The following is a 14,752-nucleotide window of genomic DNA, read 5'->3' on the forward strand; positions in this document are numbered from 1 at the left end:
CTGTCCCAGTGTTGCTGTCTTGCTTCTGTGTGGGCTCGTCCTGGCGTGTCTCCCTCTGTCGCTGCTGCTGCTGCTGCTGCTACTGCTGGCTGGCTGGCTTCCTGTAGGCTGCTTGCTGTGTACTGCCTGGCTGGCTGGCTGGCTGGGTAGAGAGAGCTGGGCTGTGCATTGCCGGGGCTGGATGTTGTAGTAGCGTACAGTACGTAGGGGGATCTGCTCGGGGGGGGAATGTAACAACAAGGGGTTGGGGCTGAGCTGCTACTCATGCTTGCTGGATGCTTTGCGCTTGCTTGTCTGCTGATTTTAGGGGGGGGGGGGGAGAGGGGGGTGGGTTGGTGTCGAATGTCTGTCCTGAGATTGGGGTTGGTGGGTGTAGTGGCTGAGTAGTAGAACGGCTTTTTTTTTGGTAGGGGCTACGGGGGTGGTGGTGGTGGGTACGTCTTGTCGTCTGTGTCCGTGCTGAAACACCAGGCCCTTAAGCGTGTGTGTGTGTGTGTGTGTATGTGTGTGTGTGCCACTCCTGCCACCCTGCAGATCGACAACCTGGACCCGCGCGGAGTGCAGCTGGCAGCGCTCTTCATGAGCGGCGTGGACATGGCGCTGTTCGCCAACGACGTGTGCGGGCAGCCCATCCCCTGGGAACACTGCTGCCCCTGGATGTACTTCGACGGCAAGCTGCTCCAGAGCAAACTGATCAGGGCTAACCGGGACAAGGCCCCACTCATCGACCTCTGTGATGGTCAGGTACGGTCAGGTCAGGTCCATCTAGCGTCCCAGCGCCTCCTTGCCTTTCTGCCTTCTGCCCCCAAGTGGTATCTCTGGGGCATCTGTTTGAACAAAAAAAGGTTATTACAGTGCATGCAAATGCACTGTACTGTTCTTCCTAGGCTTCTTATTACAGTGCATGAAAATGCACTGTACTGTTCTTCCAAAACTTCTTCTTCTTATTACAGTGCATGAAAATGCACTGTACTGTTCTTCCAAGGCTTCTTCTTCTTCTTATTATTATTCCGCTGATCAAATTCATTTTTTCTATTCAGCTTGAACCGTTTAACTTAGAAACTTCATTCAAACGTCGCAACGTAGGTCTTAAATAGGGGAAGGCTGCTAAGTATTTTTCAACTTTGTAACTTTTATACTTTTTAAACTATAAATTAAAAACTATTACAAATTTCCCCATAGACTTAACATTGGCCTCTATGACATCACAATCGGATCATTAAGCAATTAGAATCTTATGCCAGGTGGCCAGCCCCACCTGCAGCAGCCCTCTCTCTCTCAGGCTTTAAGCATACAATCTCTCTGTGAAGACTACATATCCTGTTAACTGTTTCCTCTTTCCACAACTGTTTCAAAATAAAAGTCCTCACTGCAATAATACACTATTAAATCATTTAACCATTGAAACTACTCAACTATTTAACTGTTCAACCATTCCAACTGTCAGTTATCATCAACTATGCCTCCAGTCAACTACATGAGACCTCCATGCACCTAGCAACCAACATAGCAACCATCAAAATTAAGCGTTTATGACCGTTTCCATAGCAACCAACATGATTTTACTACAGTGACTTCTTTATTCCTGATAGTGGCAGCCATGGATACCCCATCAACAAATGTTTCAAAATAAAAGTCCTCAGTACCAAGTTAGCTAGTTAGCATGGTTAGCATAGTTAACATTGTTAGCATAGTTAGCATTTTTAACATAACTGCTAAAAATGATTAGCTAAGTTAGCTAATCAACCTGGTTAGCATTGTTAGCATAGTTAACATTGTTAGCATAACTGCTAAAAATGATTAGCTAAGTTAGCTAATCAACGTGGTTAGCATTGTTAGCATAGTTAGCATTGTTAGCATAGTTAACATTTTTAGCATTACTGCTAGAAATCATTAGCCAAGTAAACCAATCAACCTGGTTATCATTGTTAGCATAGTTAACATTTTAGAATACCTTTTAGAAATCATTAGTTAAGTTAGAACAGGAATGTTTAAGCTTTAAAATGTCTACCTAAACACTATCAACTCTCTTTAAACTATGCAACCACCATGTTTACCCTAGCCATACCTTAGTAGCCATATCTACATTATCTATCTATATTTTTTTTTGCATTTTCATGCACTGGTAATTCCTTGGAATTGCATTTCTAGTTATTATTATTCCGCTGATCAAATTCATTTTTTCTATTCAGCTTGAACCGTTTAACTTAGAAACTTCATTCAAACGTCGCAACGTAGGTCTTAAATAGGGGAAGGCTGCTAAGTATTTTTCAACTTTGTAACTTTTATACTTTTTAAACTATAAATTAAAAACTATTACAAATTTCCCCATAGACTTAACATTGGCCTCTATGACATCACAATCGGATCATTAAGCAATTAGAATCTTATGCCAGGTGGCCAGCCCCACCTGCAGCAGCCCTCTCTCTCTCAGGCTTTAAGCATACAATCTCTCTGTGAAGACTACATATCCTGTTAACTGTTTCCTCTTTCCACAACTGTTTCAAAATAAAAGTCCTCACTGCAATAATACACTATTAAATCATTTAACCATTGAAACTACTCAACTATTTAACTGTTCAACCATTCCAACTGTCAGTTATCATCAACTATGCCTCCAGTCAACTACATGAGACCTCCATGCACCTAGCAACCAACATAGCAACCATCAAAATTAAGCGTTTATGACCGTTTCCATAGCAACCAACCTGATTTTACTACAGTGACTTCTTTATTCCTGATAGTGGCAGCCATGGATACCCCATCAACAAATGTTTCAAAATAAAAGTCCTCAGTACCAAGTTAGCTAGTTAGCATGGTTAGCATAGTTAACATTATTAGCATAGTTAGCATTTTTAGCATAACTGCTAAAAATGATTAGCTACGTTAGCTAATCAACCTGGTTAGCATTGTTAGCATAGTTAACATTATTAGCATTGTTAGCATTTTTAGCATAACTGCTAAAAATGATTAGCTAAGTTAGCTAATCAACGTGGTTAGCATTGTTAGCATAGTTAGCATTGTTAGCATAGTTAGCATTTTTAGCATTACTGCTAGAAATCATTAGCCAAGTAAACCAATCAACCTGGTTATCATTGTTAGCATAGTTAACATTTTAGAATACCTGTTAGAAATCATTAGTTCAGTTAGAACAGGAATGTTTAAGCTTTAAAATGTCTACCTAAACACTATCAACTCTGTTAAAACTATGCAACCACCATGTTTACCCTAGCTACACCTTAGTAGCCATATCTACATTATCTATCTATAATTTTTTTAGCATTTTCATGCACTGGTAATTCCTTGGAATTGCATTTCTAGTTATTATTCCGCTGATCGATTTTTCTAACCGCAATTTCTCTTCAACCGTTTAACTTAGAAACTTCATTCAAACTCTGTAACGTAGGTATTCTAATGGATCGGGTTGCTATGACTTTTCAACTTTGTAACTTTTATACTTTTTGAACTATTAAATAAAAACTATTCAAAATTTCCCCATAGACTTAACATTGGCCTCTATGACATCACAATCGGGTCGTTGAGCAATTAGAATCTTATGCCAGGTGGCCAGCACCACCTGCAGCAGTCCTCTCTCTCAGGCTTTAAGCATACAATCTCTCTGTGAAGACTACATATCCTGTTAACTGTTTCCTCTTTCCACAACTGTTTCAAAATAAAAGTCCTCACTGCAATAATACACTATTAAATCATTTAACCACTGAAACTACTCAACTATTTAACTGTTCAACCATTCCAACTGTCAGTTATCATCAACTATGCCTCCAGTCAACTAAATGAAACCTCCATGTACCTAGCAACCAACATAGCAACCATTAAAACTAAGCGTTTTTGACAGTTTCCATAGCAACCAACATGATTATACTACAGTAACTTCTTTATTCCTGATAGTGGGCACCATGGATACCCTAGCAACTACTGTTTCAAAATAAAAGTCCTCACTAGCAAGTTAGCATTGTTAGCATGGTTAGCATTGTTAGCATAGTAAGCATTTTTAGCATAACTGCTAAAAATGATTAGCTAAGTTAGCTAATCAACCTGGTTAGCATTGTTAACATAGTTAGCATTATTAGCATAGTTAGCATTTTTAACACAACTGCTAAAATGATTAGCTAAGTTAGCTAATCAACATGGTTAGCATTGTTAAGATAGTTAGCAATGTTAGCATAGTTAGCATTTTTAACATTACTGCTAGAAATCATCAGCTAAGTCAGCGTTTCTCAAACTGTGGGGCGCGCCCCACTAGTGGGGCGCAGAGACATGCCAGGTGGGGCGCGAGCTGACGTGAAAAACCGGAGATGTCTTTTTAATCTGTAGCCTGTGCCTTCCTTTATTGATAATTACGAGAATGCACCTCCATCTCACAAAACAAACACAAACAAGGTATAATCTAGACTCTTGTAGGCCCATCATTGACCAGATGAAAATGTTAGTCTGTCCTAGAACCATAGTCCGAAAAAAATTATTGACGTCGGAATTTTAATTGCAGCGGAAACAAAAAAGACCGTTCATGTTCGAGACGAGCGCAGTGAAATTGAAGGATATCTTGGCTATCTGTCCGACGACACAATTGCTGTTCTGCGATCTCGAAGAACAACTGCTTGACAAACGCAAACACAAACGCAAACACTCATGTTTTGCCTTGCATAAGTGGACAAGGCCACCGACAGTTACAAAGTTATTGCTTATGTCCGCTTTGTTAACTTGACAGCGGCCGAAGATATTCTATTCTGCGAGTAGGCTATGCCACTGCAGATGAACTATTCAACATTGATCTCAACAATTAGTCTACCTGGCAGAACAGGACATCAAATGGGAAAACTGTGAGGGACTTTGCTCGGTTGGCGCACAGACGATAGCAGGTAAAGAAATGCTATCGTCGTGATAAAGAGGGTAGCCAAGTGCCCGATGCGCAACAGACGGACTGTTTCATTCAGGGAAGCGCTCGCGTCGAGGCTTGACCTGAATAAGATTTTGAACGAGGTTGTGAGAGTGTTGAACTTCATTTATAACACAATGGTAGCATATAGTTGGCCCTTTTGCTGTATTTTTGGAAATCAGCTTTTTTTGAAGCAAGGATTGACACCTTGTCAATGACAAAAACTGACGTTATTGATTTAGATTTTTATTTTTCTCTATTTTTGAACTGATATTTATCTTTAGTAGCCTAACTGTTATTTGTTAGGCCTACTGATGTATAGGCTATTTAGCAAGTGACGTTATAAATGTGACAATTTTGAGCTTGACCTATACTTTTTAAAGAGCGATGATGGACAGGTGGGGCTCGAGAAAGCCCCCTTGATCAAAGTGGGGAATGAAAGAAAAAGTTTGAGAACCACTGAGCTAAGTTAACTTATCAACCTGGTTAGCATTGTTAGCATAGTCAACATTTTAGAATACCTGTTAGAAATCATTAGTTAAGTTAGAACAGGAATGTTTAAGCTTTAAAATGTCTACCTTAACACCATCAACTCTCTTTAAACTATGCAACCACCATGTTTACCCTAGCTACACCTTTGTAGCCATATCTAAATTTTTTTGCATTTTCATGCACTGGTAATTCCTTGGAATTGCATTTCTAGTTATTAATGAAGTTGTATTTTTGATGCGTTTTCCAAAAGTTCAGTGTCACACAACAGTGTTGAGGTTATGGCCACATCAAACATGTCTATTTTAGGCTTTTTTTTAGAAGTGAGTTAACGCAGTGAGTGATGGTCAGTAAGTCACTGGCCCTCTTTTATCAACCAAGTGATAACTGTAACGTCTATACTATAAATACTATCATGAATGTGATGACTAAAATTGAAAACTGATGGCTGTCAGCTTTTTATCGTTCTCAAAATTGCTTCGAAAGTTATCTCCAACGATAACGTTCTTCCTGCTGTGATGAGCTAGAACGATACTTTTTTTGCTGTTACCGTTATAGTTATCGTTCTTGGTGTGAGTTGCTCTTAAGATTGAACGCATGTTGGTAAATATGGTGGCTGGAAACAAGCATAATGAAAATATCACGCCACGATAACGCTCTTCCTGCTGTGATGAGCTAGAACGATACTTTTTTTGCTGTTACCGTTATAGTTATCGTTCTTGGTGTGAGTTGCTCTTAAGATTGAACGCATGTTGGTAAATATGGTGGCTGGAAACAAGCATAATGAAAATATCACGCCACGATAACGTTCTTCCTGCTATGATGAGCTAGAACGAGACTTTTTTTGCTGTTACCGTTATAGTTATCGTTCTTGGTGTGAGTTGCTCTTAAGATTGAACGTATGTTGGTAAATATGGTGGCTGGAAACAAGCATAATGAAAATATCACGCCTCTATACTGTATATACTCATTTTAGAGATCTTTACCCTAGAATATATGACATAGAGCTGCATTATACGTCCAAAAGCGAAACATTTCTGACTTGGCCAGTGACGTTGCAAATCCAGCTGAACCATATTTTTTTTTACAGGAAAAGTGGCGTTAAGGAAGCTGTACTATGCCGCTTCAAAAACACAAGTTTAGATTTGACATGAGATTTGAGCGTAGCCAATGTTCACGCTCAGGTTGATAACTGCGATGCTTTGCATGGATATGAACGTACACCTGTCCTATGCCTGTTTTATGTCGTTCATTCGTTCCATAAAGGAGGGCCACTGTGTCTCCTCACTGTTGATCGGGATCATTGAATCATTGAGCCATGAAGCATTGCTTATTCTCTGTGAGGTTGAATTCTGACGCATGACTGATACACGCCTCTTACTTCCTGTGTTCTGTTGTTTATCTCAGAAGTGCACACACACACACACACACAGACGCACACACACACACACACTTAATTTTCTCCACCCCAGGAGACTTCCTGCTACTGTAAAGTGTTAAACTGAATTGTCCATGTATGATCGAGTAAAAGCCCACTGGAGTTATAGGACTGTATCTTCATTTTAGCCACACAGGGCTTCCTGGCCCTCATACCTGCTCATGACACTCATAATATTGATAATTATTAGGGAGTCGTGAAAAAAAAAAAAAGATCTTTCTGTGATGGTGTAGTTTGAATGATTACACCCCAGTACTGGCCCTCATGGGCGTTGTGTCATTGTGTCATATGGCACGTTAGCTCACTTGGTCAAATGAATCCCAACCTAGTAAGCACTTCCCTTTTTTACCTCCTCTACCTCCTCCAACTATACTTTGACTAGTTCTTAAAGATTCTCCACTCTCATCCCCTGCTATTAGATTAGGATAGATTGGATTAGGTTCTACTTTATTGTCATTGTGTTGAGTACAAGTGCGAAGACAACGAAATGCAGTTTGCATCTAAGCAGAAGTGCAAAAAAGCAGAAATGTGCAATTAGTATTTAGTATTTAGTGTTAGTTAGTATCAGTATTGATGTGGTCTTCATTGTTACCTAATGCCTCTTCTGCATCGCTATTCCTCATTTTTGTGTGTGGTTTGGGGATAAATGTCAGTGTGAATGTAAACGTTTGTGAGTGTGTGTGTGTGTGTGCAGACTGAACTCGTGGCTAAGGTGGAGAAGATGCGCCAGAGTATCCTGGAGGGACTCAACTTCTCCCGGCCGCCGCACCCCGTGCCCTTCCCCCCGCCGCCGCCGCCGCCGCACGGCATGCCTTTCTACCCCCCGCCCAACGGCAACTTCTACCCACCACCACCCATGCCACCGCCTCAGCCCAGGGGCAGAGGTGTGCCCGGTAAGAGTGCCTGCCTGGGCGCACAAGTGCCACCTAGAGGCCGGAGTCTAACTTTTCGCCTCCTGTGCATGAATGAGGTTGCTTTGTTCCAAAAATAGTTCTGAATATATGGTCATGGGCAGAGGCTCTCCGCTGTGCACATGAGACCGCACTGCCCTGTATATCTCTTATCATATCACCACTCCAAGCGCGTCCCTCCGCCTGTGTAATTAGGCTACTGTATTTGATAAGAGGCGGCTGTGTTCAGTCAGGTATGCAAAGCACTGACTGTGGTCTAGAAACTGTCTATTTAATCCAGCAAAGTACTAAGTGTTAGCATTCTAGATAAGGTTAAAACGTAGGCTGTGCCGTTTTTTTTTTTTTTTGTTTTGTTTTGGAAGAATCCCAAGTGTGACTCTTGCCACAGGGACTGCAAACGAAAATATATATTGGCTCATTTGGGCTTAGGCTTATAAATGAAACAATGCATAATTAATTCCCCCAATAAAAAAATGCCTAAATTTCCAGGACCTTGTAATTCCTTTTGGGAAATCTGACTAAAAATGCCCATACGAGTGGGAGATCAAAATGGTGCTTTTCGGATCTTAAAGCCTAAGCCTCCTTGAGGAAGCACAACTGTGGAACGGCTCCCAGTTAACTCCTTCTGAACTCCTGAGATCTTTGCCGTTGTTTTCCCCTTGGCTGGCGCGATTTGACACGACTCGGCTCTTTTTGTCCCCCAGGCTTTCCGACCATGTCCTCGCAAGGTGGCAAGCTGGAGATCGCTGGCACAGTGGTGGGCCAATGGGCTGGCAGTCGCCGTGGTCGCGGCCGAGGCGCTTTTCCCATCCAGGTGGTGTCGGTAGGGGGACCGAACAGAGGGTGAGTTACCAGCTGCTGCTACCCCATGCCACTGGCCTCCTAACGCTCCTCAAGTAAAGTGATGCAGCATCTGGACAAAGAAATTCAGTGTTGCTTATTATTGCCGGTTGTTATATATATATGAAGAATTATTTTCCAAAATGCTATATCCACAATTTTAAGAAATTTTCATAAATATTTTTTTTTTTTAATTTTGTTTTCCAAGTAATTTCAGTGGAACTGTAATTGGGCTATGTTAAGTTGATTTATCTTTACTCAATCAAAACAAACAACTGCATTTGTATTGATATTACCTGAAATACACAATTAAATAACATGAGTTTTTAATGTTTTCAAAAATGGATTTATAGCGTTTTGATTTTTTTTGAAAATTATATTGAATAGGTGTACTGCATTTTCATGTTAAAGTACTATGATGATAATTTAAAAGTATCCTTGTAAAAAAGGGTATTTTACAAATGTATTCTCTTCTCTGTTGAACATTTCCATCAAGTCGTTTTACAGAACTTTTAAGGGATTTGTAACGGCTGCTACTGTAGAGAGTCTTATCCTGTACTTATGGTTAAGGGGAAAACAATAAAACATCTAGGAATAGTTGCGTTCATCGTAAGGGGATAATCAGTTGTGATAATTGCATGTTACATCTTGTGCGTGTCCCCTTCCTTGTAGTCGACCTAGAGGAGTTATCTCCACTCCTGTGATCCGCACCTTTGGTCGAGGAGCCAAATACCACGGCAGAGGTTTCAAGAGTCAGGGTTCATATCAGGTGAGTCTCTGGCCTTGCTCAACTGTCAGGTCCACACATACAGTACTACAGTGCATCCATATAACGCTGCCTCAGTATCACGCTGAGGAAGGCCACAAGCACAAGAGCACTGCAGTGTAATCTGCTATGTCAGGAAATGATAGCCTGCAGTTCACCGTAATCGTTTTCGGACACAGCATGTTCTGGCTAATGAGGGGAGATGACTCCTTTCTCCTTCGTTCATTACATGACTACTCATTTTTGTCGTCAGTGGAAATAGATGTTCCTCTTGTCACAACGTGTGTTTACTGCATGTTAATGTGGACATGCTTAATTAACTTAAGGCTTAGATGTCAGACAGGCTTGTGGTAGAGTTTAATCAGTCGAGTGGACATGGTAATCACATGTTGCTGTCATCTCTGGTCTCTATCCAAACAATTTAATCTCACAGGAACAGACATGTCTGACACATCTGAATTCAACAGACTGGTAAAATGAATGTGACATTTCATTCGATATGTGGATATGTACGTTTTGTCAGTAATTCAAAGGAGAAACCAAACATTTAGGTTTACCAATGTCTGTCAGAGGATTCTCTGCCCTCTACTTTCAGAATTCCAACAAGTCATTCCAAAAGACATTTTTAGCTTTGTGCTCTTATTTTGAAGTAGGAATTGTTTTGACCTCACAAATCTACAACACTGGCTCAACAGGAGCCACGTGATCTTGCCCTGCAGTAAATTATCATTCATTTACCTTTTCTTGTCTTGTCTTGTGACAACAAGAAAATGTATAGTGCCAAAAACATAACAAAACATTTGCGTACAAAAAACACATAGATTAGTGCGCACACACCAATCCTGTTTTTTTGTTTGCCTGCTTCCTTGATAAGCATTCTTAATGCACATAACATAAACAAATAAAAAAGGCACCTGTGAAGTTGTGACACTGTGTGCCACATCTGGTGAGCTCTGTTCCTTGGAAATCACACAGCTAAAGCATTGCTGCCAAACTGCTTTCACACTTATCAGCCGAGTGTCGCTCGTCCTCAAGTAACCTCCCTGTGATTGATTTGGCAACACCTCATCTTAAAGGTTTTCTAGAAAACAGATTATTTATGAGAAGCATTTATCATTTATCTTTTCAGCAGTAATGCTTGGCTCGAGTGGTCTGTATGCGTTATGACCAAACTCTTTATTTTCTGCAAGACAAAGGTTTATACTGTATGTCATTTTTTTATCTTTGTAGTTAACGTCAGTTTTATGGACAGTCAAGGTTCGTTTTCAATGTCTATATTGGTATTTGTGGAAATTATAGCCTAGATAGCAGCATTTAGACTATGAAACAGAACGTTTCAATACATCCCTTCTACTGTTGCTTTGCAAACTTTAATATCCTCAACCAAACAATGTTGTAAACAACACATTTTTCTTCTGATTAGCAATTTTCTGGTCAGTACACAGCTCATTGCAATATCAGAATTTGTAGACTTAATAATATTTTACATTATTACATCTTTGGGAAGCAGGTGACAAGCTAATTATCCAAAATCTGTTGATATTTTGTTGGTATTTTATAGGTATTTGTATATAGTTTCATCAGTAGATGCCTTAGTCGTCCATTCATGGAACCTGTCATTCAAGGACTCTTTGACCATCACTTACATGGGATTTCAGAAAGCTGGCTGCGATTCTTTATATAGAAAAGTTTGTAGTACTTTTTGAGTAACCCATGATTAAGCTTTTTCAAGAACCCATGCAGAACCTGTACTTGTGACTGTCCCCATTTCAGTCTTTTGTTTTTCTCTTGTGTTTAATATAACGAAAAGCCCACAGGTAAAGATTCATAGGTGGATGAGTGAGTGAGTAATGTGGTTTTCTTTCCCCACGTTAAGTTGTTTCCATTCATTCGTTCAGCAGAGAGCTGTATACAGCATTAGTGAACACACACAGCACACACACAGTGAGGTGAATCACACACTAACCCAGAGCAGTGAGCTGCCTGCCCAACCAGCGGCGTTCGGGGAGCAGTGAGGGGTTAGGTGCCTTGCTCAAGGGCAATTCAGCCGTGGTGGACTGGTCGGGGATAGAACCAGCAACCCTCCGGTTACAAGCCCGAAGCCCTAACCAGTACACCACGGCTGCCCCAAGTCAGAATTTGCCTAGGATATTGGCAAGATCAAGTTATCAGAAGCACATTGTCTCCATTGGACTGGAATCAGTTTTGACCACTCAGAATGCTAACTGCATCTTTAACCAGTTTGCCTGTCTTCTCCCTGGTCCTCAGAGCAAGCCTGCTTACGCTCCCCCCTCAGCCAATGACACCGCAGCCAAGGAGCGCAAGAAGCCCAGCAAGGTGGAGGAGACCAAGTCGGCGGCACTGTCGCCAGAGAGCTCGGCGGCCGAGAACGGCCTGGAGGTGCCCGGAGGGCCCGAGCAACAGCTCAACGGTAAAGCGGACGACGCCATTAACAGTGAGCCAGTGTCCAGCGCAGCCGAAAGTGCCTTCAGTAATGACTCTAAGATGTGCAATACTAATCCTCACTTAAATGCACTAAACTCAGACGGCGAGGGCCTCAGAGATGAGACTCTGGGCCCCGCAGTCTTAAAAACAGAAGAGTAAAGAAAAAACAAACCTATTTTTATAGAGAGGGTGAAGGATGGAGGAGGGTTCAGAGTACGGTTAGGAATACCTGGAAGGATGGAAAGCCTGCAGTTGGTATACATTTATTTTTTTCCTCTCAATCAGCAAGAATAGAAATAAAACAAAACCGAATGTGAGGATGTAACTGATGATGAAATGAAAATTGAAAATGAAATCCCTCTTTCACTGTCAGCTATAGTGAAAACAAGAGCTACGATGACTTTTCTTGGTTTAGTAACAAACGACAAAATCTACCAGGTCTATAGGAAATACAACCAGTAACATGAGGTAGAAACGTGCACTCCCAACTCACTGATATCTACATGTCTCAAACTGGTTATATGGACGTTTTACATTAATTTCTATTATTTCTCTTAACTTACTGAAGCCGAAAAAAAATACTTTCATTTGGAGGTCTATAGGACATAGTTTGAGAAACTCTTCCAGTACTTGGCACCATATATATTTGCCATTGTAATTGATTTTGTGTTGTCACAGTAAATGCTTTTCTTTTTGACAAGGTAAACTCACAAATGACAAAAAAAAAAAAAAAAAACAGAAACGGAACCACATTTCTCACATGGGTCATCATAGTGGGTTTTAATTGTTTTTGAAAAAAAAAGTGCAGAATGTTTTTAAATTTTAAGTAAATGTAGGTTAATTACAGCATCTTAAGTTCAGATGAATTCATTGTCATAACTTTTAGGTCTATAAGTAACATGTCAAGAAATATCTTTTCGAAAATTAAATCACACGGAGATACAAATGATCGATTTAAAGACAAAAAAACAACAACACAAATAAGATTTTCTTTTGTGTCTGTCCGAACACTCCATGCATCTGTGATCAACGATCAACGTGGTTTCTTGAATCGGATGTAGAACCTTAGTACTACTGTTTCAGCTAAACTTTCTGCATGGTTCACAATTTTAAAAAAAGTGTGTAGTTATGCATGTTTGTCCTTTTTCTTCCATCTCTACAAGTCCTGTGCCCATTCGCAAAATTTAAAAGGCAGATAATCAGTAATTGTCCTATCAAAGGTGTTAACTGTTTTAGTCCGTAACTGATTTGCTCTAACCTTGAAATTTTTGTGGGTTTTGACCTCTGTTGCATTTAATCAAAACAAAAAAGTTACAAAAAGTTTATCTAGCCACTTTAAATATTGTTAACCCTGGTGTACTCATGACTATACATTCTTGTTCTCTGTTGCTGTTTTCTGCATTCATATTAGCACAACATGTCTCTGGAAAAAAAAAAAGTAACAAAAACCTATGAAAAAAAGCTTTGATCTTAAAAGACCCCCCTCTCTCTTTCGTAGCTGGAATCGAGTTGGCAAGACGCTTGATCCTCCCATTCAGAGTATAGCATAAGCGAGTAAACCTGTAATCATTTTCGATGTTTACTTTTAGTGTTTTTGACAAGAAAAAAAAATGAGATTCTTATTGTACTTCTAAACGAGAATCATTACTTAACTTTTCTCCATCTAATCCTCCTGATGCTTTTCATTGCACATTAGTGGTCAGAAATATGGTGTACTTCCCAGTCCCCAGCCCGCAAGACTAAATAGGTTACCTTGATGTAAGTTGATGGGAGTTTCTTCCTAACTCATGGATTGTACAAGAATGAACTACTGTTGGGTTTGAGTGATTGTTGATGGATTGTGGTGTGGTGTATTTGAAGGAAATTGAATGCAACTTACAATGCTTAATAAAAGTCTTTATTCTTTTAGTATAATCACGTTTGAATTGTTTTTATTTCTGAGACATGTGTTTTTACAATTATAGAATATCTAAACATATGAAGCCTAGGTTTTACTTTTGTTATGTAACTAGTCATTCAGACACTGAATTTCTTCACTGGAATAGCGCCCTCGCTACTCTACAGTATGCCTACACGAAGTTCATGAACTAAAAGCTACATGTGACGTAGACATTTTTAAAAAGGGTTGAGTCTGCCACCTACTGGAAGACAAGGCACTTTTGTCCACCCAAGCCCTCAACCCTAGAACGCATTTGGGTTGGGCTCGGCTCGCCAACACTTGGGCATAATAAATAAACCAATAACGGTTGGCTACATGTCCATCAACTGAATAGAATTTCACAATGAGGACCATTTAAATAACCGATTGGCCAGCCCATTAGCCGGTGCAAAGCACGAATTACACAAAACGTTGATATAATTGAATAACTTCACACAATTGATTAAAAAATATTAAATACGCATAAGCACAAAATACGATAAGGATGCGTAGAGGCTATATATCCATTTGGCTAGCCTATGTGAAAATATTATTAAGCCAATTTGAAAAATAATAATAATTTTAAAAAATGAAAGAAAATATAATAATATCAAGTTACAGGCTATTCCTTGCCATTTGGTTAAATGCTCTTAATTCGCATAGCTCTTGAAATGGCGTGTTTAAAGTGTCACGCATCCATATGGCAAATGATGTCACGCAGATAACACTAAACGCGGCTTCAGATCGCCTCGATTCTTTACTATCAAAGCATGCTAAAGCCTCGGCGTCGACCGCGGAGTTCCCCAGTGGTGAATTTTTCGTTTCTCCATCGTCCCGGGATACCCTGCGAAACAGCTGCAGTGTTAATGAGATTCATTCATTTTGATTTGAGAGGGTGAATTTCGTCTTACAAGCTGACGTAACAATATTACAATGAAAGGACACATTTTCTTACGGTTTATGAAAGTCTCGTTACTGTGCAGTCACCAGGGGGCAAGCATGGAATAATGTACTTTAGGAAACTCAACAACGTCGGCATTTCGTCTAC

General features: G+C 40.2%; 1 protein-coding gene across 1 annotated transcript in view; it reads left to right on the forward strand.

The window, feature by feature from the left end:
- Positions 1 to 13,700, forward strand: part of LOC134091775 (constitutive coactivator of PPAR-gamma-like protein 1 homolog) — a 31,582-nt gene extending 17,882 nt beyond the window's left edge. Inside the window, exons 13-17 of the mRNA XM_062544423.1 lie at positions 535 to 744; positions 7,519 to 7,717; positions 8,440 to 8,578; positions 9,248 to 9,344; positions 11,610 to 13,700. Coding sequence (XP_062400407.1) covers positions 535 to 744; positions 7,519 to 7,717; positions 8,440 to 8,578; positions 9,248 to 9,344; positions 11,610 to 11,945 — 981 coding nt within the window. The 3' untranslated portion in view covers positions 11,946 to 13,700. The remainder of the gene's footprint in view (positions 1 to 534; positions 745 to 7,518; positions 7,718 to 8,439; positions 8,579 to 9,247; positions 9,345 to 11,609) is intronic.
- The last annotated feature ends 1,052 nt before the right edge of the window (positions 13,701 to 14,752 follow it).

Source organism: Sardina pilchardus, chromosome 9 (assembly GCF_963854185.1).
Source record: "Sardina pilchardus chromosome 9, fSarPil1.1, whole genome shotgun sequence".
Classification (NCBI taxonomy): Eukaryota; Metazoa; Chordata; class Actinopteri; order Clupeiformes; family Clupeidae; genus Sardina; species Sardina pilchardus.